Source organism: Excalfactoria chinensis, chromosome 8, assembly GCF_039878825.1.
Source record: "Excalfactoria chinensis isolate bCotChi1 chromosome 8, bCotChi1.hap2, whole genome shotgun sequence".
Classification (NCBI taxonomy): domain Eukaryota; kingdom Metazoa; phylum Chordata; class Aves; order Galliformes; family Phasianidae; genus Excalfactoria; species Excalfactoria chinensis.
In genome coordinates this window covers 22,570,945-22,594,779 of record NC_092832.1, presented here as the reverse complement: position 1 = coordinate 22,594,779, position 23,835 = coordinate 22,570,945, and the positions used below count along the sequence as shown (strand labels likewise).

At 40.1% G+C, this 23,835-nt stretch overlaps 1 protein-coding gene across 8 annotated transcripts in view; it reads right to left on the bottom strand.

Annotated features, from left to right (window-relative positions):
* OSBPL9 (oxysterol binding protein like 9) overlaps positions 1-23,835 on the bottom strand; it is a 50,750-nt gene that overhangs the window by 2,445 nt on the left and 24,470 nt on the right. For 3 of the 8 annotated variants that reach the window (XM_072343576.1, XM_072343578.1, XM_072343580.1), the window contains 14 exons: positions 17,971-18,066; positions 16,797-16,844; positions 14,497-14,526; positions 11,959-12,009; positions 8,540-8,578; positions 5,618-5,711; positions 5,014-5,112; positions 4,097-4,256; positions 3,379-3,491; positions 3,056-3,174; positions 2,322-2,407; positions 1,898-2,072; positions 701-785; positions 343-453 (listed from right to left, as the gene is read on the bottom strand). In XM_072343576.1, coding sequence (XP_072199677.1) covers positions 343-453; positions 701-785; positions 1,898-2,072; positions 2,322-2,407; positions 3,056-3,174; positions 3,379-3,491; positions 4,097-4,256; positions 5,014-5,112; positions 5,618-5,711; positions 8,540-8,578; positions 11,959-12,009; positions 14,497-14,526; positions 16,797-16,844; positions 17,971-18,066 — 1,306 coding nt within the window. Of the gene's footprint in view, positions 1-342; positions 454-700; positions 786-1,897; positions 2,073-2,321; positions 2,408-3,055; positions 3,175-3,378; positions 3,492-4,096; positions 4,257-5,013; positions 5,113-5,617; positions 5,712-8,539; positions 8,579-11,958; positions 12,010-14,496; positions 14,527-16,792; positions 16,845-17,970; positions 18,067-23,835 lie in introns of all 8 variants that reach the window. The other 5 variants (XM_072343577.1, XM_072343579.1, XM_072343581.1 and 2 more) reach the window with 2 other exon arrangements.

Sequence of the window (23,835 nt, the reverse complement as noted above, 5' to 3'; positions counted from 1 at the left end):
CCAAAAAGAATTAAAACATCCAGCAAAACCTTCATAAAGCTTCTCATAAATGATCTCCTGAGATGCTCCATTAAAAAGAGATACTATAAAAAGGGAAGGGGGAGAGATTCACTTCTCATAGAGCCTGGGAATGGCTGGCTGCCAGATCAAGGCCAGGAAGATTGTGGTGTTTACGGGCAGAATCTGGCTCTAGAAAATCAGTTTCTCAATTTATAGGTACGTAAGATCTGTTTTCATACACTCAAACACCTGTGACCCATAGGAAGACTTGAAATATTCTTTGTTGAAATCCAAGTTGCAGAATGTAGCTTTTCCTGCTGCTGATACTTTGCACACACGTACCTTGCCCTATGTTATGAACTCCGATGGACATTCCTAAGAATTTTGACTTGGTCCATATGTGAGCATTGAATTGTATCCTCTTGTTAAAACACTCCGCATAAAATGCTGAAACTGAAGAGAAAGAGCTATTAAGATCAGCAGCACGAGAAATGAACTAAGAAATTAAGAGATGAATAGTGCCTCCGAATTCCTGCATCAGGAAATCCCTCAAAGTGCCCATGAATACACTACAACGGTTTGAATTTGTTTCTCTCTGTGAAAGATGATTATAGAAAAAAACTTCCAGCTTTTAGATTGAGAGAGAAAATGTAAATCCAAGATTTAAACTTCACTGTTAGCAAAGTTGTTGTCGGCTTACTTGGAGGATGGTGAGAGACCTGCTCTGCCACAAACGTTACGTTGCTTTTGCTGACCCATGGAACTGGTCCTTCTGAAACTGGCTCCTGTGTGATAGGAGAGAGGATTTTCATCATTGACAGTGTTAACAGAACACCAGAAAGTAACAGGATGCTCACAAGAGTAAAGCAGGCTTCTAGAAACAAATTTCAGTTGTGTTTTGTGTATTTCCCAGTTTGCTAATTTAATGTGGAAGAACTCATTCCTGAAACTACGATGCTTTCTAAGGAAGGTACAGATTCTGCTCTCTGGGTTTTAAGTGGAAAGGTATTTGGGGGTGATGACCACAACACTGAAACAACAGTTAAAAAGCCATGCATAAACTCAATTAAAAAGTAATACTTAAATTCCCTTTATTTGTTATTAGCTAATAACAGATGGGTGGCAGAGCTCATTTTACTTCTCAAAGTCTGACACACATATTAGCAATGGTCAGATTGTACGTCTCACACAACCAGGTAACACCACTTGTCACCTGTGGCAAATCACCAGTAGTAATTTGTCAGAAGCAATGGAAGGAAAAATACAAAGAGAGAGTTTCATCATTCACCTCAGAAACAAGAAAAAGACTTTGGATGCCCTCAGAGACTGGTAGATTATTTCAGACACAAAGGTCCTTCACTGAAGCAGGCCTACTCCATTGGAGAAAGAAAGGAGGCGTAGCCAGGCACAGATAACCAATTAAATATTGTGCAAGCTTGGAATCCAAATTTGAGAGGACTTTGTACTTTTCACACTTGAGAAGAAGATTTTAAGACCAGAACTAAATACACTGGACAAACTGTGCTGCTTTCCACGTTTTAAGTGATGGAAAGAAACTCATGTTCAAAATATGCAGCGTTTAAAGTTCCGATTTTTATCAGTTCTCCAAAGAAAAATAAATAGGACACTGTTCAGGAAATAAAAGAACGTGTTCAACAAGTCTTCTAGTTGTTATAAAAACCTGAAGGCTCTGGTTTTGTTATGCACAGTATTAAAAACCTCTACCCAAAGAAAAGGAAGAAGAGGGAGGCAAGAAGATCAGCGAAGAAGCAGCCACAATTTGTCAACTTTGTTCCTTGAATGCAGCATATGCAATTTCAGTCAGTAAACTGATCAAGCTTTGGGAATTATGTGCATGGGTTATAAGCACCAAAAAACATACCACTAGAAAACTAACCATATCATCTTCACCTTCAGTGCCTGGTAGTACCCAGTGACATCGAAAGATCTCGCCCAGAATGGGGTTGTAAGGCTTTTTGGCAACTGACCCTTTTCTTCCTGCATGAAAAGCTGAGAGGTACCATTTAACCACTTGAACCATTCTTTCTTTTGGATCCTTCTGGTCACTAATGCTTCATAGTCCAAAGGAGAGAAAAGAAGAAAAGACAACATGTCACATGAATAGGTATCTCAAACGTGGGAAGGTTTCTGGATGGTTAGTTGCTTTACAGCTAAAGGTTGGATTGATTACTATGACTGTTCCTTAAGTTTAGATCAGTACTGAAGCACTGTTCTTCAACATTAGAAATATATATTTGACAGCCCACAAGAGTCATAAACAACTAAGAACCAGTTAATGCTCTACTGTAAACGTTGAGTACCTGACAAATAAGTCTGGGTGTGCAAAGAAGTCAGCATACATTTCCAACAGTGACCTTCTTTCCAGGATGAATGTTGGAAGAACCACCTGAGTAAAGAAAACGAGCGCTTACACACAGATCGAGTGTCTGACATCCCACACAAAATCATTCTGCATAGAACTGTAAATGGTTACAAACCACTCATGTATTGGTGTGTCTGTGAAGCAAGTTTGCTCTCAAACTCGCCAATGAACTCCCACTTAAATGGGTCACATTCAGGAAATACCCAGCTCTTTAGTTCTGTGTGTAGCAGCTGCAATAAGCAAGCAACTTACTCCAAGAACTCCCAGGTCAGGAAAGTGTTTCACTACAAGCTCAATATCTGCTTTTACTTGATGCAGATCTTACTGAATGTTACCATACTTTGGGATATCGCAGATCTTCTCTTTGAACCAACCCTTGAACTGCCTATAAATGTGGGGTAACAGGGATGCTGTACGCAGTAGCAACATTCCACCTGTCCTTCTGCTTCCTACAGCAGTTACTTCTGACAGAAAACTGTCCAATCAGATTTTAGGAGTCAGATATACTTATTCAGCATTCATCTTTCCTCTCCCATTAACAATTCCAACTAACAATAAAATGCCATAGCATAACTAGCCATTAAGTGTACAGTTAGATTATCACTTTGGTGCTGAAGCAATTTATACAGAACTCAAAGCTTTCCTCTACCCATAAACAGCTGGCAAGTTTACCTTTGTTAGATCCATTCCTAATCTGACTTGTGACAAGAGATGCATGATAACACTCTTATGTTCTTCCACTGATTCTCCTTCTGCGTCATCATCTCTATCGTCAGGAGGATCGAAGAGATCTAAAAAGACCAAATTGCTTTTTTCTCTAAACTTTCAAAGACTATATTTATCTAGCACACACACAAACACACACATATATATATAAAAGCCATTAGAAAGGTCTTACTTTCCACAAGTACCTCGTTGTATACATACACTGACGCAGTTTACAAACAGATTAACAGTTAAGAGTTCCTTACATAAAGTTCTCACAGTCCACATACCAGCATCATTTGTCCCATTGGACATGGAAGAATTGAGTGACTCTGTGGTATCCGGACGTTTCAAGCTACTCCCTGTGCTGCTGCGAGTCAGGACTGCAGCAGACCCTGAAGAACTAAAGAAGAAGAGTCAGTGCTTTCAATTCACAATGAGAAAATTCAGAAATCATTATCATATATTATGATATTGCTATATAGAGGTTTCGGTTTTCTAAGGAGTTTGCATGCTATTTCACTGTGTGGCATCTCTTAAAATTATGTTTCTTATTAAAGAAATAGTGTCTTTAGGGAAAGGCAGGCAACTTAAGGGGTTTTTGTTTTCATTTTTATTACTATAATTATTTTGTGATAGGGATTTGGCTATTTACACTATATATATACATATGAATATGAAATACATCCTAGTTTTGGCTTGATTCTCTGAGCTGATGGCTTCCCTATTTCAGTCTACTTTAAGAGTCATGTCAGTGTATTTCAGCTGGAATGGGAAGGAAACCGCATCCCTGACAGACAACCATGCAGGGGGACAAGGTGCTCTTATTCTGTTTCTTAAAGAGTGACTTGCCTTTTTTGTTTGTTTATTCTAAGCCAATCTGCCTTGTTAGATTAAACAACCTCTCCAAGTAGAGCCATACACTTGAGATTAGAAAAAAAAACCAACAAAACAACAACAAAAATAGGATCAGTATTCAGCACACGCTGCATTCTTTCAGCTACTTACTCCATACATCGCTTTGGGGAAGAACTGCTCTGATAGAATTCATCAGCATCATAGAATTCATCCTCACTGCTTGAGTAAGAGAAATCCGGCACTGTGTTTGGAGACAGATTGACATGGCTTGGAGAAGTGAGGCTGCTGCTAGGTGCTGACTGCCCGCTTCCTGTGGGGTATTAAGAATTACGCATTTAATTTAAGAACAACAATCATATAATAAACAAAAACCAATTTAAAAAACCCTAAACCCACCAGTTCTCTAGGACTGATAACATCAGGGAGGGCTCAAACAAGCCCAGAAGCTAACATAGCTTACAGAATTAGAAGCAATCGTTAGGCAGGTTCATATTCAGCTTAGCTTAACAGATAACAAGAAACGTCACCCCCTAAAAAATTCAGAGCAGAGAACAACAGTGAAGTCTGAGGACATATCTTCTCCAAAGCTGCAGATTAAAGGCAAAAGAGCAATACTGAACGCTTCTACAGATAGACAGCACGGTTTATGTTGGAATGGACCTGTAGAAGTCATCTGGTCCAGTTCCCCCTTGAAGCAAAAGTAACTTCAAAGTTAAAACAGATTGTTCAAATTCACATACAGTCAGATCTTAAATATCTCCCAAGATGAAGAGTTCACAGTTTTTCTGCAGAAACTATTCCTAATTTGACTGCTCTCACTGTAAGGAGATCAAAACAAACGTTCTGCTCGTTTCAGAAACACAGTCAGACCATCCAACAAATCTACCAGGTTAAGTCAAGCAGTTCATGGGCAACAAATAAAGAATCAAATCACATCACTAGAATTACTGATGAAGGATGCGATCAATGGGTTGGCCTGTGCGATGTCACTTTAATAGCAAAGCAGACCACAGACAGGATATATTCAGCTTTTTTTCTGTACATCAGCCATTTACACAGAGCTGTACCTGTACTATTTGGTGTTGGAGTCTGATTTCCAAGTGCCGCTACTACGGGTCCCACTGGTAAAGACGAGGGTCGCTGCTCTGACTTGCACAGCTGAGGTTCTAGGACATATTTTGATATGTTAAGTACAACAGTCACCTTTAATTCTGAGAACTGTTCTTTTTTGAGGAAGGAGATTCCACATGGTGTCATCTCACAACAAACATCTTTGTCTACACAAATCTCCCAGAGATTTCTCTCATTGTTCATGAGCTGCTCGTGCAGATATTTCATTTCAACAGTTGCCATTAGTTGGCTAAAAAGTGTTTCTTTTCCAAAAAATTCTACTTTCATTTACTCCAGGAAAGAACATTCGAAGTGTAAGCTAATAACTCAGGACAAACGGAACACATAGGCTTATGCACAGAACTAGAGGCGGTGTTACCTGATGGCTGAGGAAGCTCCACACCTCCCCTGTTTTCCCTTGCTTTACACACCAGGTGCAGTGAGCACTTGTATTGCACACATGTGGCATAGAAACCATCCACTTTCATGCAGCCCCTCCATCTGGAGTGCAGCTGCATCCTGCTTGTTCATGAATATTTCTAGTGAGCTTCTCTTCCGTACCTGGAGGTATAACAGTCTGGGAAGGCATTGCACTGATCACTGGCTGTTCCAAAGGACTGGGCTGATAGACTGCATCAACAGGGTTTATAGTACTCTGAGATAAAAGAAACAAAAGCACATTTTTTTTCCTCAATTAAAATAAATAAATAAATAAATAAGCAGCATAGATGATAAGAAGACCACGAGCAGGAGAAATGCTTAAATGCAAGGCAGCAAATTCCTGAGAGGGAAAGTGAAACACAAATTGACAGCTGAGGACACAAGAAATACTTTCAAAATAGTCATATTTGGATTCCTTGCACACTTTTTAAAGAACTTAACTGAATTTGCCATGGGTTTTACTTGTCCTATAAAGAATTCACCCTTCGTGTTCTAGCTGCTGGTACCCCAATGCCCAGTAATACACACTGCGCACACAGTGGAAAGTCAGACACGTCGTCCGGCAGAAATTAGGACGGATAATCTCTACTTTCAAAAGACTTTTTATTTTCCCAGAAATTAATCTGGTCAGCCAAACTGAACTAACCCATGTGTTTAGTCAGGAATCATCAGCACATTTGCAGCCATGAAGTGCCACTTCGTTACCGAAATTCTTTTGAAAGCAAGCTGACAGTTATCAGTAAAGGACATCTCACTCTTGTCAAGAACACAAGCACTTTGCAATTGAAGCACCAGTTGGAATCACTGCTCACAGAAGTCACTGGTTTCAGTATGAGTTTTTGGCTTTTATACCAGAAAAACCTCCTGGAAACCGATATTGCAGCGATCTTTTAATTCAAACAGGCATGATTTTGCCTTGCTTCACTGACTGGTTATTCTGTTATCATCTGAGCACCGTTTCTCATATATGTTTACACTTAGCAACCTGAACTTGTATCTTATTCTGGCTTACTGCTTGGTAAGAGGCATGTAAGACCCTTTTCCACATATCTTGCCATTAGAAAACATTAATCTATGTCAAAGCGAAAATCTTTCATTGCCTGCTTACTGGGAGATCTTGCTGCTGTACTTAACCAAAATCTATCAAGCAAAGGAGGCAATACAATACCTCATCATCTCAGCTTCCTTCAAAAGGAAGACAACGTTCTTGCCTCTTCTCTGGTTAACTCCTTTCCTGAACCTGGAAGACTTTCTATAGCGCAGAGCTTATTTCATATCAGAACAAAGGGACATGACTAAGTGCAGGGTTGTTAAGAGTTAGGGTAGTGTGGTTGGGCTGTGGTTGGACTTGATGATCTTTAAGGTCTTTTCCAACCTGAGCAATTCTACGATTATTGTTCTCTGGTTACCTCAGAAAAAAAGTCCCTGGTTAGAGAAAAAAGGTATAAAAATCATCAAGTTTTTGTTGGTGTCATTAACTTGTATGCCAATAAACAGTCCAGTGCATATACTGTTACTCCACTGCATTCCAGCACAAAGCCAACCTCCCTCAGACATGACCTTAATGTCTTGTGCACTTATGGATGCAACAAAGGCAGCTCCCTGTGCCACAAACATCACAGTTCAAAGTCATCATCCTGTTCTGAGAGCTGAGCGGCTTCAGAATAAAGACAGCCCCGTGATACACCAGACTCTATTGCTGTATCTGTCTCCCCTAGGTTTTAGGGAAACTTGTCACACAATAAAGAACTACAGAACACTGCTGTGATAAGGAAGAAAAAAACCAACATCTTTTGACTTCATTTGCAGTGTTGTAACCTTATTCTTAAATAATTCTCCACTGTGCAGCATGAACTGGAGGTTTCTCCTCAGATATTTTGGGCTATGCCTTCACGGTTTAGAAATGAAGGAAGACCTGAACGTATCATACTGTGAATTAATAACAGGGTAAAAAAAATCCAAGCATGTAGGAACAGCCAAACTGTCATTCCAGCACAGCAATAAGATCAAACAGAAATCCTGACCTCTGCCCAAGACAGTACTGAGCTCAGGAGAAGCAGAATTTCAGCCTTCACAACATCCTGTTGTATCATTAAATATACTTTTTCATCATAAGCCAGAGCACAGACAGTGAGAAAGCAGAAAATGAGATTTAGTCTCTGGTAGGTTGCAGTACCTGTATTACAATCTTCAAGCTGTAGATGTGCTGTCTGCATCACCTCTACCACAGGACGCTGCCACGGGGCAGGGCTGCACGCCCTCTTTTCCAGAGCCTACTCTATTACATGAAGGTCTGAACTACGTGACACACAGGGGGATTGTTTATCTTACTCGCAACAAACATGAGGCCAAAACCTGTATGTGCACCTTTACTCCAAAGTTCGGGACAGAAAACCATACCAGCAAAGCTGTATACAAAGGAAAGACAAACAAGGCTTTGCAATTACAGCCAACTGCAATGAAAAGAGATTTTAACTTTTAGAGTCGTGTTTTACTGAAACCAGTTTCCTATTAAAAGTACCTGAAATGTACTTGAGTGACAAAAAAGAGAACAAAGAAAGAGAAGTGACTTAAACCAGAGAGGAGAGAAGTTACATCAAGAATGCAGAAGTTAGATTAAAGAAGGAACACTGCTTAAACAGACAGAATACAAGTGTGCTGAATGAGCAGCACTGCAGAACAGACAAGTTGCTGGAAGCACATGGATAGCTGATCTATTTTATACATGAAGATATCTCAGATGGAACACAGAACTATTAATACACCAGTGATTTCCCTTTCATCTGCTCACAAGCAGACCTCTCTATGTGTTCAGTCACAACAATGTCATTTAAAACAGCCAGTATAAAACTGGCACTATTTTCTAACGGCAAGGCTGGGAGCCAGTCTCAGAAGTTAACAACTCAGTGGGAATTTCAGTGAGATACTTGAAGCAGTACATTAGAGAAAGGAAGAACAACATTGCAAAACAAGTGGAAAGTCAGGTCTCTGTTCACATGTTCTGCAGAAGTAAAGGGAGGTAAAGATTAGATTTAAACTTACTATAAGTCCATCTGCGTGCTTCTCCTCATTATTTTGGTCCTTAAGGAAAAAATGTTAAGAGTATCAACAAATCAATCTTGTATGACTTAGCAGTTTTGTGCTACGTGAGAGCTCTAATAGCAAGCCTCTTTCAGGAGCCTTTACATTTTCAGCCATAAGATGTTCGTGTTCCTCACCACATGATACAGTAACTAAACTTAGAACAACTCCATACATCATCAGCACACTCCTTACCAAAGTGTTCTATGAGGATCTGTTCAAACAAGCTCAATAAGCTTTAAAATCACCCCTTGTACCCTGCAGGACACAGTCACATTTCACAATGTAGGTTCTACCCAACTAGCTGAGAGCCCCCAAACCAACATTAAACACTGTACCAGCACCACTAGTGAATTTCACTGCACACTAGGTGAATTTCTTCACTTCTGCTGTAAGTTCCCATGAGCCAGTATCTTTGTGTCAACTTTAAGACTTCTCTACAAATTATTCTCTAGATTTCCAGTTAATGTTATGAAGAGGATCAAGGGGAAAAAAGCTGTAAATAGCACAAAGAAATAGAGGTAGCACAAACTTAAGTCCCAGTGCTTTGTATACCCTTCCTTAGCATAAACACCTGGCAAAAAGCTACTCAGCTTTCACACCAGCTAGCTGACCTTCCCTAAACAGGGCTGTCCGTGATGAAAAACAATACTGAGGGCAGCAGTGAGTTCCAGCCAGTTGTAAAGTTATAAACAAGGAAGGAAAAATATCTTTTTTTCCCCCTCCAAACAAACAAAGTCTCCCCATCACGTTACCTTCTCTAACTCCTAGGATATAAAACACAAAGAGGATGGCAACCATCCATATAAAAGCAGCTCATCTCCACAGCACAGCATCAGCTACGCAGCTGAACAAAATGCCACTGAGGTGGGCAGGCAGAAGGGACCAGAAATGGTGAAGGCAAAGATGTGAAGCTAAATATCTGTAAGAATTACTTCATGAAACACATCCTGTGTATTCCTGTCAGTTTGTCAAATCACTGACAGACCACTATATGCATTTATACATTTAGTATCAGTAAAGTTGGGCAACTCCAGTTGTCACACACAGCCAGGGGTGAACCCAACCATTGTTGCTGTTCTCCTCTCACTCAGTTTAGCTTAATTGCTTTTTCGAAGTCAGGAATATCATAATACATACAAAGTATTGACTTCATTATTTTCAGAGTGCCCTGGGTCACCTCAAATACAAGAGGCACAATTACGCCCTGCATCTGCTAGCAACTGTACCAACATTGCAACTGCCTGATTCCTAAAGCAGTCTGCCTTAATATGTGAAACAGCTCAAGGCACAATAAGAATCAGGTTTCTTTAACACACCACCAAATAGCAATTGGTTTTATGATGGAAATAGAGATCTTCTGGGACATATCTGATATCTGCCCTCCTCTGGGAGAAAATCTTCCAGATTCTTAAAAGGTATTTTGGAGAGCAGAGAGGTATCAGACACAGAACATTGGAACATACTTAGAACTTCACAGACATGGAACTAACAGAGCTGAGAGAGAAAGAAACCAACCAAGAAAAAACACACAAAAATCACTGGCAAATTTGTAATTATCTACAGCAGTAAGAAATCAAGATACTAACACAGGCCAGGAAGAGAGGGAGAGGAATAGGACAGAAAGGCCGTGTGAGAGAGAGAAAGGAAGGAGATGGAAGTGATAAAGCAGAGAAGTTATTAAAACACTGGGAAGACTTACTGCTCTAGAAGATTTTTAGATATGGTTATTCTTTAGTAAAAGAATCAAAATTTAAACACCAGTCATTCTACAGTGATTAATATTAATTGCTAGTACTGAAGGAAGGACTTCAAAGTGATTCAGTGTTACATAAATCAAGAATTTTAGTATTTTTCTGGGCCTCAGATACCTTTATGCTTGTATGACAGCTACAGCCACAAAGCACCGAATCTCATCAAGAATGACTCTAACTGCCACTATAGTTCCATTCTGTCTGTTCTTGGCAAACCATCTAACCAGCTTCAAAATGATACACTTAGCATCAGTGCAGGCAAGCAATCATTCATCCTTAGCCCACTACACTCACCCAAAGTACAGAGAAGAAACCAGATTTGATCTTCAATGGGAAAAAGATTGGAACTGCTCCTTCCAACTTACTACTAATTGCACAGTACAACATTCAAATAAAGTACGAAATATTTCACAGGAATTAAACCTCGTCTAAGTAACAACTATTAAACACATTTAGGTAGATGTAACAAAAAATGAGCAAGTCATTTGCTACACAGGGTTTCTTTGACAGCTACCTTAACACAGCAAGTCAGACACATCTGTGTAAGACAACGACCCTATTCAGTCCATCTATAACTGACTCCTCCAAACCCCTGAAGAATGGCACATTGTCTACCAGTTTCATTAAGCTAAACCATTTTAATTATTCTCAGTACTAAATAGTAGCAAAACATGAGGTTCTGTCAAGGCTCTTTTTGCTGTCACTGCCGTGAAAGGTTCAGATAGCATCACTGTACATTAAACAAAACTGTTCTCACTCTACATTAATGTGGCACAAAACTCCTCCTATGTACCCTGTTCTTTGTGGAGACTTTTTTAATGAACTCATTAGCGAATGCTCCTTTCCTTCAGAGCGTTGCCATCTCCATTGGCTACTGATGTGAAATCTAAATTTTGCAAGATATGCAACAATCTTTTAAGTAACAGCTTGTGCCTCCAAAGCAACACGATTCTGAAGGTTTCCAATACTCTGATTTTCACTAGCCTCAAATGCTCATGCTTTGAAAAACACTGCCCACCTTCACTTTGCACCTTAAATAACATATCATAAATACAGCACGACCTGACCCAAAAAACCTGAATCTCACTAGATGCATAAAAGTAACAAAAATAGGGTGAAAAGTGCAACGGCATTACTCACATTGCATTCTCACATAATACAGCCTATTTCAAGATGTTCCATCATGGTCATAAATTTCAGATCTATAAAAACCTCATCAAACCAGCTTAGATTACTAACGCCATCATTTTCCCTTTCCCTCTTCCTGCTGTTCACACTCTTCAATGAAAGAGAAAGAACAGTTTTGTTAAGCTTAGATTCTACTGCTCTGATATCAGCTGAAATTCTGACTAACTCTGAAAATTCTGCAAGTTCATCTCAAAAGATACAAAAAAAAAAAGCTCTGCCATCAACACAACTATTCATATGAACAGCCCAAACAGTCTGCAGTGGAACTCAGTATGGCAGAAACTTCATTAAAACAGCAGCATAAATCAACTCACAACATTTTCTGGATTTACATTCTGGAAAGCATGGAGTACATCCACATTTCCAAATTCCCAGAAGCTGAAATGTTCCCACAGGTGAATTCCATGTCAGAAAGTCAAAACAAGTTACTGTACTTACTTTAGCGATCTGTAGCAAGACGATGCAGTGTTTGATTGATTCTACCATGCTCTAAGAAAAGAAGAAAAAACAAAAAACCTTCGATCAGCATCTTACAATAACTGTATTTACATCTATTTTCCATAGTTACACAGAATATTAACAGAAATACTTGTCAAAGCCTAAATAGACACTTCTGTAGAAGCCCTACTTTGCCTCCCTTCAGCCACCCCTTTATTCTGTCCTCCTTTTGCCAAGGACAGAAGCGTAGCAGCCAGAAACTGATGCTTCCAAAAGCCACATAAAGGACAGCATTCCAAGGAGAAATGGAAGTCAGATTCTAACGTTCACAGAAATGCAAGCAAGCAAATTCTGAGCTAGTGTTGGATCCAATGCATTTAGCAGTACAACTTCTTTAGTTTTGATGAGAAGGATCCCACATTTGCATACTTGACAAGTTCTCTCTGTAAGATGAAGATAAGGGGGAAGTGGAGAAGAAGAAGTAATGAAAGTAATTAGTGTGAAGGTAATGGATGTTCTACAGAAGATGAGACAGTGCAAGTTCTGATACTTTATACAACACAAGGCACAAGAAAAGAGCAGCAGAATACCAAAGAAAAAGCTGGACATGTGAGGCAGAAGCAACAGTAATGAAATACGAGGAAGGAGCAGTGGGAAACATTACCACTGGCATATTAAAAGAGACTGAGGATGGCAAAACATGTAAAAAGAGAAAATTAAGGAAAGAACAAGAAAGTTTGCCTTCTTAACAGAGTTGGCTAATGTGCTTCTGCACCACATCACCTGAAAACCAAGTGCCCTACAGGGAATTATCCTGGGCCATACTGGGCACAACTAACAGGACAGAGTTACAGCCATTATCCACCACAGCATCCTGGGGAAAGCAGAAAAGGTCTGGCTTAGCTCATATTTAATTAGCACTAATAAGCAGATTCCTGCAGTGCTGTCTGAGCTTCTATTGCACTTCAGTGTGAGACAAACTTGGGTATCTAGGAGCAAATTCCAACAAAGGACTGGAAACGGAAATGACAGGAAAGATGATGAAGTGAAGCTGGGTTTGTACGAAGGGAACAGAAGGATGCTCAGGGAAGACCTTATCAATGGGTTTATGCATCTGACAGGAGAGGGAAGGCAGGAAGACAGCAGATTTTTTGCACTGGTACCTAGTGACAGAACAAGCAATAGCCACAAATCAAAATAAAGGAGAACCCAATGGGACAGAGTCCTGGGGAACCTGCTCTAGCTGACCCTGCTCTCAGCACAGGGCTGGACTACAGACCTTTAAAGTCCCTTCCAACCTCAGCTATTCTATGATTCTAGGATGCTAGACAAAAATCTGAAAGCAGCACCAGAACCAGGCTGCCCTTTTGACATTTCACTACTGGATCTAATACAGATTCCATTCCCAGAAACCAGAGCACACATCGGGATAGTGCTCTGCAGGAGTCAGCCTTGGTCTGATATGAGAGCTGCTACCAAAGACTGAAATACAGCGGGCCTCAGGCTGACCCTGGCTCCTTGAAATCTACACTGCGGTGAGATTTTTCCATTATCCAGGGTAATCCACTGAGCGCTACCTTCAAGCAATAGACAGGTGAGGAGAAAGGGAAGGTGAGGACAGCAGTGGAAGATTAATGGGCAAATCAGTGCTCTGAAAGAATGCAGGAGCACTCAAGAAACAGAGAAGATCCTATAGAAGACTCAGCATAAAAGACAAGGTGAGGAAGAAAGCTAGAAAAATGACAGCATTTAACTGGAGAGGAAAACACTGATTTGTCAGAACCCGGAGAAAATTAATTCAAAGCAAAGTGGTAATTTTCACAATGATTACAGAAATGGGATATCCCTATGATTTACCAGACATGAAGAAATACTGATAAAGGACTGGAAGAGGCCTGGACCAGACTCAATTCTAGAAACATAGATTTAAGATTAAGACATACATCTTAGCATTCACTACAAAGTAAATGTCTGAAAAACTGAGACGAATGGATGGAACAAGCAAGGCAGAATGATAGAAAGGAATGTACTTGGAGCACTGAAACCACACGCCCCACTGCAGACAATGACATCTCATTCCAAGTTTTAACAGATCAGGAGAAGCAAGTTATCCATGTCAGTGGAGTTAAGCAGACCCTTATCGTGTCATTCCAAAGAGCACAGATCTGTGATAAGAAGCTTTTCTCTTTTTTTAAACAGATGTTTCTGCTGGAAAAAGTGTGGATTCATCCAGTGGTAAAGATAGCCTCCTAAGAGGTGCTGGTTTTTTCCTACTGCCCCAAAAACTTTTAGTTAATGTTGAAATACGACCAAAAGAGAGAGAGAGGTTGTCAACATTTTCTGCCTGGAATGCGTGAAATAAAAGGTTATTTTATTCTATTTCTGAACATGAAGATTGAATTTCCATCATCCTTAATGAAACAGCAAACAAGCAACAACAACCTTCCATTTTTCAGTAATGAAGTTTGGAATGTTTCAAAAGAAAACAAGGTTGCTATTCAGAATCTATGTAGTAGTTAAAACATGACAATAACTTACACTGGTGGTTTCTTTCAGACCTTCAATTTTCTGTAAAAGAAAAATCCCAACAATATGGTTAAAGAAAGAACTTCCAGCATGCAATTTGACCTAAATACTGCACAAACACTGTATTCTAATCTTAAACACATGGAGGGCATGAAAAAAAAGCAATCAACACGAAGATTATTTCTACATAAAAAGACAGAAACTTTCATTTTGTAATTGAAAAGCCTGAGCTCAAGCTGCTAATTAAAACCTGAAGCTGTCAAGCTTAGGAATTTCTGAGCAGTGACATTATACATATTTACCCATTGAAGTCAACGATTCACCTTTGCCTACCACTAACAGCAAGAAAGACAAATTCAGTGTGATGACTCACTCCAACTACACCACTCTAACACAGTGTATGGAAAGTGGTACATTCCAACAGGCAGCATTACTTGAAATTAATCTTTGTTCGAGTATAACAAGCAAACGCAGGTAAACTCAGCTTTAAAAAGAAAAATCACGGAAAAATAACTGTGTGCCTATTCTTGCTTTTTCTAAACCGTTCATGCACCTGGAAATCTGCCCCCTTATCTGGAAGTGCTGGTTCACAAGTATTTCCTGTGTGGAATTGCACACCGGGCATGAAAAAGACATCTGCATGCCTTTTTACACATAAGCACGACCTATCTAAGCATATGTATCCTGTTGGTGTCCTTGTGTCTATCTGCTGAAGGCAAAATTATCCAATTGGACTCAGCGCTGATCCTCTATGAATTCAATTACAGGACCTCTTTCTTTTGATTAATATGAATATCTCACGTGACTTGAATCAGCTTCTTTATGATTCTTCAGTAATCAAAGTGAGTGAAGGAACATTTTTCCCCACACAGCACTGCAAGCCAAATCAGATCAGCTTGTCCAGCAAAAAGAAGCGGCCAACTCATGGCTGGAATCAGTGAAGTGCAATTTAAATCCTCACGTTCAGCCTTAGATTTACTTCACCAAACAGCTCCATCAGGCTACACCTCCTCCACAGTATTTCTCAGTCTTCATATCAAGTCTAAATTTTCTTCCAGCTTCTACAAATTACTGTCTTGAGAAGAAAATATCCAAGAGGCCTTGAAGCACCTGAGAACACCCGCACCCTAACCTGCAGCATTATCTTCAACAGAAATGTATGTCCAGTGTTTGGTCCAAAGCTCTTGAAAAAAATATCGCTCAAGTTTTAAATGCCTGGCCATAAACAGCTGCAGAAAGCAGCATTTAGCGATTTGGGAAACACTTAACATGCAACTTATCACCAAATCTCACTTCCCCAGATGAAAAGATTATGGGCTGGATGGCAGTACCCTGCAGTTCAGACTCAGTCCACAGCCTGAAAGCTGAACCGTATTTACATAAACAGGAAAACTGCTAAATATGGCATTAAAAAGCCTCTTAAGCTGCTTCAGTCCAGGAAGAGATGTGGTCAAAAAAAGTATTTTGTCACATCTTTTTCATTTTTAATAGAGATTAAATGGAATCTATAGTAATGGCAACACTTAAAGACTTGAAATCTGAGGAAGCCGACTTCTTCTAAATAAGCTTCTTCCTTTCTCTACAAAGTCAGTCTGTCTGCTCCATGGAGACCTTGCAGAGATGAAGGGAGAAATCAGCTCAACATGCAGAAAGTCTCTAGGGATTAGAAGCACTGTCACAGCAGGTACTGCCTGATCTGCAAGGCAGCACCTGAACAGAGGTCAGCATTGAAGGAGAATTCTTCCCCAGCAGTAAATATGGATGGAAAAGCAGAATGTCTTTAGATCCTGCTCTTTTGATCAGCTGTCTACAGATTAAGCACACTTATACAACCACCTCAGGTAAATGAAGTCTGACATTCTCAGACTTCCAACCCGTAGCATTACTGGTCTCAGAAACAAATGAAGACTGAATATGGGAAATACGCGATTCTTGGTGTTCATTTTTTCCCTTCAGAATAGGTCTGTTACTCCTACAAAGGCATCGATGCTTATCTTCGTTATAAGATTAAAAAAATTAAATTGCCAATTTAAGTTATAATGCTGTGATATTGGCACTAGCAATCATTGGAGCAGTAGTAATTTCCTACAGATTGAAATCTTCTTGATGTTATGGCACCCAGCATTACTAAAAAATTCAATTTACCATTTACTCACAACACAAGTTATAATGTTACATTACTCCAATGGCTCTCAGAGATTTAGACAACTTGAAGAATAGAAAAATAGAATATTTAAGTATCTATCATCTATTGCTGCACAAAACCATCAGATCAAGCAAAATAAGCAATATTTAAGACAAAAAGTACTTGCTTTTCTCTGTTCATCATCTTTGCAGTTCTGGAGTTTCTCATCAAAGAGCTAAAAGCAAAAGAAATATTAAAAAGTTTTTTTTGTGTGTTATGTAACAGCCAAAATTACTGAAAATGGGATATAAGATGCAGGCAAATAAAGCAGAGCTTGAACATGTATTTAAGACAGGTTGAGCTGAAACACTTTAAAACTGCTTTTGACAGCACACGAAAATGCACATACAAATAACCATTAAGCTGTTGAAGGTAAAAAAAAAGTCATTAGGAACTTTTGAGCATTACCCTTAATATCCACCCTTGCTCAGACAAAAGGCTGCACTTTTGACCAGGTGAACTAGAGCTCTTCTATCAGTTGCCTCAGAAGTAGTTACTTACGTGATCCCTTTTCCCTTGAGGGCTCATTTCTGCTTCTAAAGCAGACTTTAGTTGTAATCTCTGGACATCCTCAAATTTGCTTTTATTTCCTAATTAATTCCTACGCTTCCTCCTCTCTGCTGGTGTGAAAAAGCAATTAAAAGGAGTTAGGTTTAAATACCTTCTTTCAGTGAGGCATGCTCCTCCCATAGTCTCCTGCTAGATGGCCTCTGAACACAAATAAAAGCTAACTCCTGAAGGAGACCTCTGCAGATTAGCTCCAGATTTTGCTTGCATCTCTTTTCCCATTTCCATTCCTGTCACTGCACTCTCCCCAATGTCCACCCTGCCCTGCAACTGAATTTTTGCTGAATGCTCCATGTACAGCACTTGTCCGTTATATCAGGGGAAAAAAAAAGTCCAAACCAGCAGAACTGAAGCAATCTTAAGAGCAATTTTAACCTGCTGAGTCATAGGAAAAAAGCGTCCTAACCAGCAGCAAAAACTTTGTTTTTCTCAACAAGGCGAGTACTGCGAGATACGACCTTATCACTCCTCACCTTCCATCCCCCCCAAACTCTTGAAATACAAACTAAGTGGAAAAGAACTGCATTGGTACACAACTTTTGACAGAATGCCTTCACTCAAGGACAAAACAAAAACCAGATTATCGCTACTGCACAGAAGTCTGAAACTTTTTGCAACTGTAGTCGTGTATTACTTGATAAAATGCTCAGTTGCCACAAGTAAGACAAGAGCTTCCTTTCAGACAGACCTTGAAATCCCCACAGTACAAGAAGTGCACCAGTTTGTTAACTTACCTTCAGTTGGTCTATCAAGATCTGTAAGTAAGCGTCAGCCTCAGTAAGTTTCTTATCAAAATCATGAACGCTGGGAACGAACCCTGAATCCACACCCTGGATAGGAGAAGGAAGAAACATAAAATAAGAATCAAGCTTATAATTAGATGGCTTTTATGGGGAAAAAATTAACAGCAATATGGTTTTGACTGCCAACTGGCTGATAAATGTTGCCTTGCATGCACTGTATAAACACAGGCACACAGCTGAACGCATTCATCTTCTGTTTGCAGCTAAATCAGTAACAGCAAATCACTGCACATTTTCAGCATGGGCATAATTGTAACACAGCAGAGCATTTCATTACTTTTAATTGCAAAAGAAAAGAAAAATCCTTAAATAACACTAATTAAAGGATTTTTCCTCCAAAGAAAGCCCACTGGACCCATGTTCTCACATTTCTGTTAAGGACAAAACTACACTCAAGTGCATGATTGCACTTTTTGCACCTGAGACCACTTTTGCTACAACAATGCAGCTGGACTCAGTGCTTCCTGGTGAAGGACTAAACAAAAGAGTGCTAAACCAATTTTTACACACAGGCTCACCTTCATAGTGCAAAAATTTGCAGTTCTTCCTCCTGTCTCGCCAGTTCTTTACAGCTACAGCAATTTGCACCCTTTTCCTATATTTATTACATTTCATTGCATAAATATCAACACGGACAAATACTGCCATGAAACTGATTACTTTCATATTTTCTTGCTTGCAAATTTATCTTCCTTCATAATGTAAAATCCAAAGCATGAATCTGTACAAAAATGCCCAGTCTAACAAGATTAAAAAAACCCACTAATGGGAAAATCCTTCCAACAAGAAACTTTGACACTCCCTCTAACTAGAGAAGTTAATATATACAGAAACTAATGTTAAAACCAGATAAAACTGCTATTCCATTCCCTTGCTGAAGAAGGGAGGGAGCAACCAGCACCATTATTCCAGCAGCCTACCACGCTCAGCTAACAAATCTTGGAGATAAGGTTTCATATACCAAAACTGCATGAACTGTGCAGAAAATTTCTGCTGAATATATGCAGCAATACAGTTTACTGTGCAAATTATCTGTATGCAGCATTAAAATGAAGGTTTTTATTTTACTTATCAGTTTGAGATTATTAACATGCAACAACCCAGTATTTACAGCAGTGGCTTCAAGGTAAAATGCCATTCCTAAATTTCCCCCTTTTAACACTGAAGGAAAACCTGAGTAAAACGTGAGATGCTACAGCTGAACAGACATCGACAGCAAACAAGTGCAAACCGTAGCCTCAAAAGGTCTATTAGAAAGCTAAAACTTCAATCAAAGAAAATCATAAAAGCCGAATGTAGTGAGTGCCAAGCTGACCCTGCAGTGAAAGGAAATGTAAAAGTAATTGAAAATAACCACTGGGTACATGAAGTCGCATTTCACTACAAGCTTGCTCTTGATCTGTATAAAGGCTATTTAGATGGAACTTTATAACCTCCTGAGCAAATTTACTAGTCTCTGTTATGGGAGATTAGGTTCATAATTTTAAGTCCTCACATGGTTTAAAATCAGAAGCCAGGAGACAAGTAACAAAAATATCAAGATTAACAATAGCATGGAAAAATGCACTGCATAAACAGCAAAAAAAATATTAATCACTAGTTCTAACTCAGCAGGCATACAAACAAAGAGCAGACGTAAATGACGTCCTTATTTCTTTGCTACTTAGTCACCCAAAGACACAAGAGAGGAAAAAATGGGACCCCACCTCCCTTCTCTTCCTTCCCCTGCCAAGTAGGAAATGAGGCTTCAAAGAAATGGGTGAGCACACTCACCTGAATGGCATTTAACAGCTTGTTAAATTGAGAAATGGCATATCTTAACTAGCAAACACTTTTTTTTTTAAATGAGAAACGTGAATTATATAGTGCTCACCTAGTCATGAACTGACAGAAGAGCTGCTTGCAGAGACAACAACCCCCACCCTCTTGAGGGCAGAGTTCAGAACTCTATTGGGTCTGGCCTTGGCCAAGTTTATCTAACCAAGGAGCTGGTCCTGCAGTAGAAGGGGCTCGGACCCTCTTCCAACTGAAGTTATGTGTGAGCGAGTATCTTCAAATCACAGAGAAGAATAGGAACTCAAAAATCTATATTTTTGAGCTGAATGGTCTAATATCAGGACCAACCCAAAGCAATATGGGTTTTTGTTTCTACTGAATAGCTCTCCGTAGCCATAAGCATACTTCATTTCCCTCAAATAAAGACTACTCTATGTTAATATCACCATTAAGGAACTGACAGTCATGTTAGCAGACTAAATGGCTGCAGAAGCAAGTAGTTAATAAAACTCACAGTCTGCCTGCTACCTCCTGTAACAATACATTTGGTATTTCACTCCTCCCACAGAAAATCCCACGTTCGATAAACAGGCTGTAGTAAAAAGTAAAATAGCATTCTTTCCCTTTATTTTCCCATCTCTTCTTTATTTTCTGAGATTTCCTCTTCTGGACATACCAGAACTTTAAAGACTAGGCTGTACAGGGCATGTACCACTGCTCACATCTGTGGTAGCTCAGCAGCATTGACCCACCCAAGGAGGGGTCCAGTGTGAGCTGCAAGATAGCTGTCCTAGGAAGGAGTCTGAACACCAATCTGAGACTGAGTAAGGAAATCCCATGCTAGGAGTCCTGCAGAATGCAGTCCATTCATATATATCCATCCATTTTGGAGGAGGTAAATGAGGACAAGAGCAAAATATAAAACAATTAAAATATACATAAGGCTGATTTTCCTTACAACACGGCTAGCACTAAAGGATTTTCTATGTTGTTTCCATCCTTCAGATCAGAATTATGTACCCCACTGATGTATTTCTATTCAAACTTGTCCATGCCAAGAAGTAATTCCAGCCTAATTTCAACCAGTTCTTTCAAATAGGATGGGATGAAAAAATTTTATCACTCTCAGAAGAAGCTTAACAGAAAAATTCTAATGTAGCTCTCAACTAGGAGCCCCTGTGGAAAATGAGCTGAATGAAAGCAGAGAAGCAAAAGAAAAGATAGAGGAAACAGTGAATGAGGGTTGTTCTTGTACAATAGCTTTCCTGGGGGAGGAAAAGAGAAAGCTGTCCAGAGCAGGATGCATCTTCTCTCTTTAAAGACACTTTTGCTATATCCTTCATCTGGCTTCCAAGTCCAGCAAACAATTTTGTGAGTCAGTTTAGAGGACTAAGTGTTCTGAGTTCACTTCAGAACCTCATCAGAAACATACACCCTGCCTACAGAGTGTCTGACTTTGTGAAGGACATTGCCTGCAACAACTACTGACAGGAAACCAAAGATAGGACACAATAAGTAAGCAGTGAGCCACTAAGCAATGCTATCTTCTGGGCTTTTATTTGAAGCTGTGGCAGCCACTTTTTTTCCCCTCTGCTAGATGTTCAAGCTGTACTAAAAGCTCAGAATATACCTGTCTCAGTAAGAAAGTTCTATCTACTATTCTCATGTGCAGCCTTAAGAATTTCATCAATAAACATCTTGGATAACAGGAGGCTAAGGAACTGCTACTAGCAACACATTGTCCCAAACACTTTACCAGCACACCTGAACCAGAAACAACTCAGTTCTCCTGTTGTTTATTTCCACCCTTACTCTGCTCTTTCTTTCGAGTCAGCAAACATTTGCCTTCCCACATAGACAACACAAGATGCAAACTGATCCAAGCTGAAACTAAACTAGGAAACAGAGGGTTGCAGGAAAGCACTCTGAATTTCGGTCAGTTCTGGCCGCAGCTCTTCTCACTGCGTTGTCTCTTCCCAGCAGCAGCACCAGCAAGTACTGGAGAAGCCATGGCATAACTCCTAATATTAAAGTCACTGTTACCACCTTTCTCATCAACCAGCACAGATCCACTTTGCAGAACATATTTTTCTTACCCAATTTGCTATTTCAGAGGTAAATATCTTGGTCTAATTATGGAGATATCAAGCAATCTAGAGAACTTTTAGAATTCCATTCTCTGTAGCGACTCTTTACTCAGTCCCTGCAGTCCCTCTGTCACTCCAGAGCTCATTGACACATCAGGTAGAGGCTGGGGCTTTACCTCAAGGATTTTCCTAAGTTTGGGGATGAAAGCCTTCGTAGCTTGCAAGCATCTCAGTACTCTGTAATGTGGATTATCTCTGTCATTATGTAGCTTTTGCATGAACAGTCAGACAGTTACCAGATGCTCTAGCAAAGATGTGGGTTTTAAGGCAAGAGTGAGCATGAAGGTTTCAGCTAATGGAAGAAGAGATAAAAAAAGCTCATCCCTCCAGCTCAGGGTGGGCATTACAGACAGGATTCTAACGCTACCAAAGCGCTACCAGAATAAATGCAGACATGATCAGCCTTTTACCATGCTTCAATACTTCCTGGACTCCTTTAAACAGGTAGCTCCTGGTGGGTTTTTTGTTGCTGTTGTTTCTTCAAAGTAGATAGATATTTTAAGTGTTCCTGCACGTTTCCAATCAAAAAAGAATGAACCATGTTATCACAGTACCAAGAGACATGAGTTATCTTCAAGTAGTTTTAATATGGGAGAACCCTAGAACCAGGAAGTACATGCAGCACTACAGGGCTGCTTGGAAGACAGGAGAGCAGAACCTTTGTATCAAACAAGAAGACCTGAAGCACTTCCTGCTTGAATGGAACCAGTGGTTGTTATCAATTCCAGGGAGGAACAAAAGAAACTCTGAAGCAAATCTTCCCCCTACCTCTGCCCAGACAAAGAAGGAAACCAAGCTACATCCTCTCTTCAGGTACTCTATTCCACTTATCTCTTGTGGGTGTGAAGCAACCAATGTGCTGCCAATACACAGCCTCTGATAGGGTAATGGTCAGTGCAGGCATATGGGGAAAAGCACAAGGGGATGCCAACACTATCACACCATCTGCTGTGGTCTTTTCAATAAACAACGGTTGTATTCTAAGAACTAAGAGTGACTTAATATAAGAACATACAAAGAAAGCAAGGAAAACAACAGACTTCAGCTTCAAAATTGAGGCAAAAATAGATTACAAGCACAAATGAAATGTTTCCTTCCTATTTTTGTTCCATTTGGTACGACATTACCGTCAGCCCTCTGGACAGCAAGTGTCACTGTGCTCATTTCTACGTATTTATGACTCAGTTTTCCCCCAGTTCCTTGACCATTGCTCATTCTCACAAGTTTTTTCAAGTGTTTCAAAACCATTCTAAAGACTGAAGAACAACACAGGACACTGAGGCCAAACAAAGATAACAGAGCAGGGAGCACCCAGGCACCGCTGCAGCTCCCCACCTCGCACCAGTTCCCTGTGCTTTGTCGATCAGCTTTGTACACAGACTGCCTCCCTTCAGCAAACTTTCTCATGCCTAACAGGTATCTGCTTCACGCTAAAAATGAACTTAACCAGAGTTAAAGACTCATCTTCTGAACCCGAACACTCCACAACCAGACCAAGCAGACTGTTCTTCACAAAATAATGGAAGCTGCGTGAAAACTTGATGAAAGAATCAAGAGAGATATATAACTGGGGGCAAAAACAGATGGATTTTTAAATCTATTTGCACAGTTTTATACAAGAGCGATCCACATTTCAACTTGCACCACCTAAGAAAATACCTTTACAGAAAAGGCTCTTTGAGCCCCATAACTGTGGGTAATAACCCCTCCTGGAACGATTAATTTATCTTTATGGTCCAAATGAGAAAGAATCGAGGAAGCCCACCCGCGTTTGGGTGGGGAACCCGAGCACGGCCGGAGAACACCGGCGCTGCCCTCGGGGCGGAGTCGGCTCCCAGTCAGGAAGGACCCGGCCCCGGCGGCCCCCGGCAGC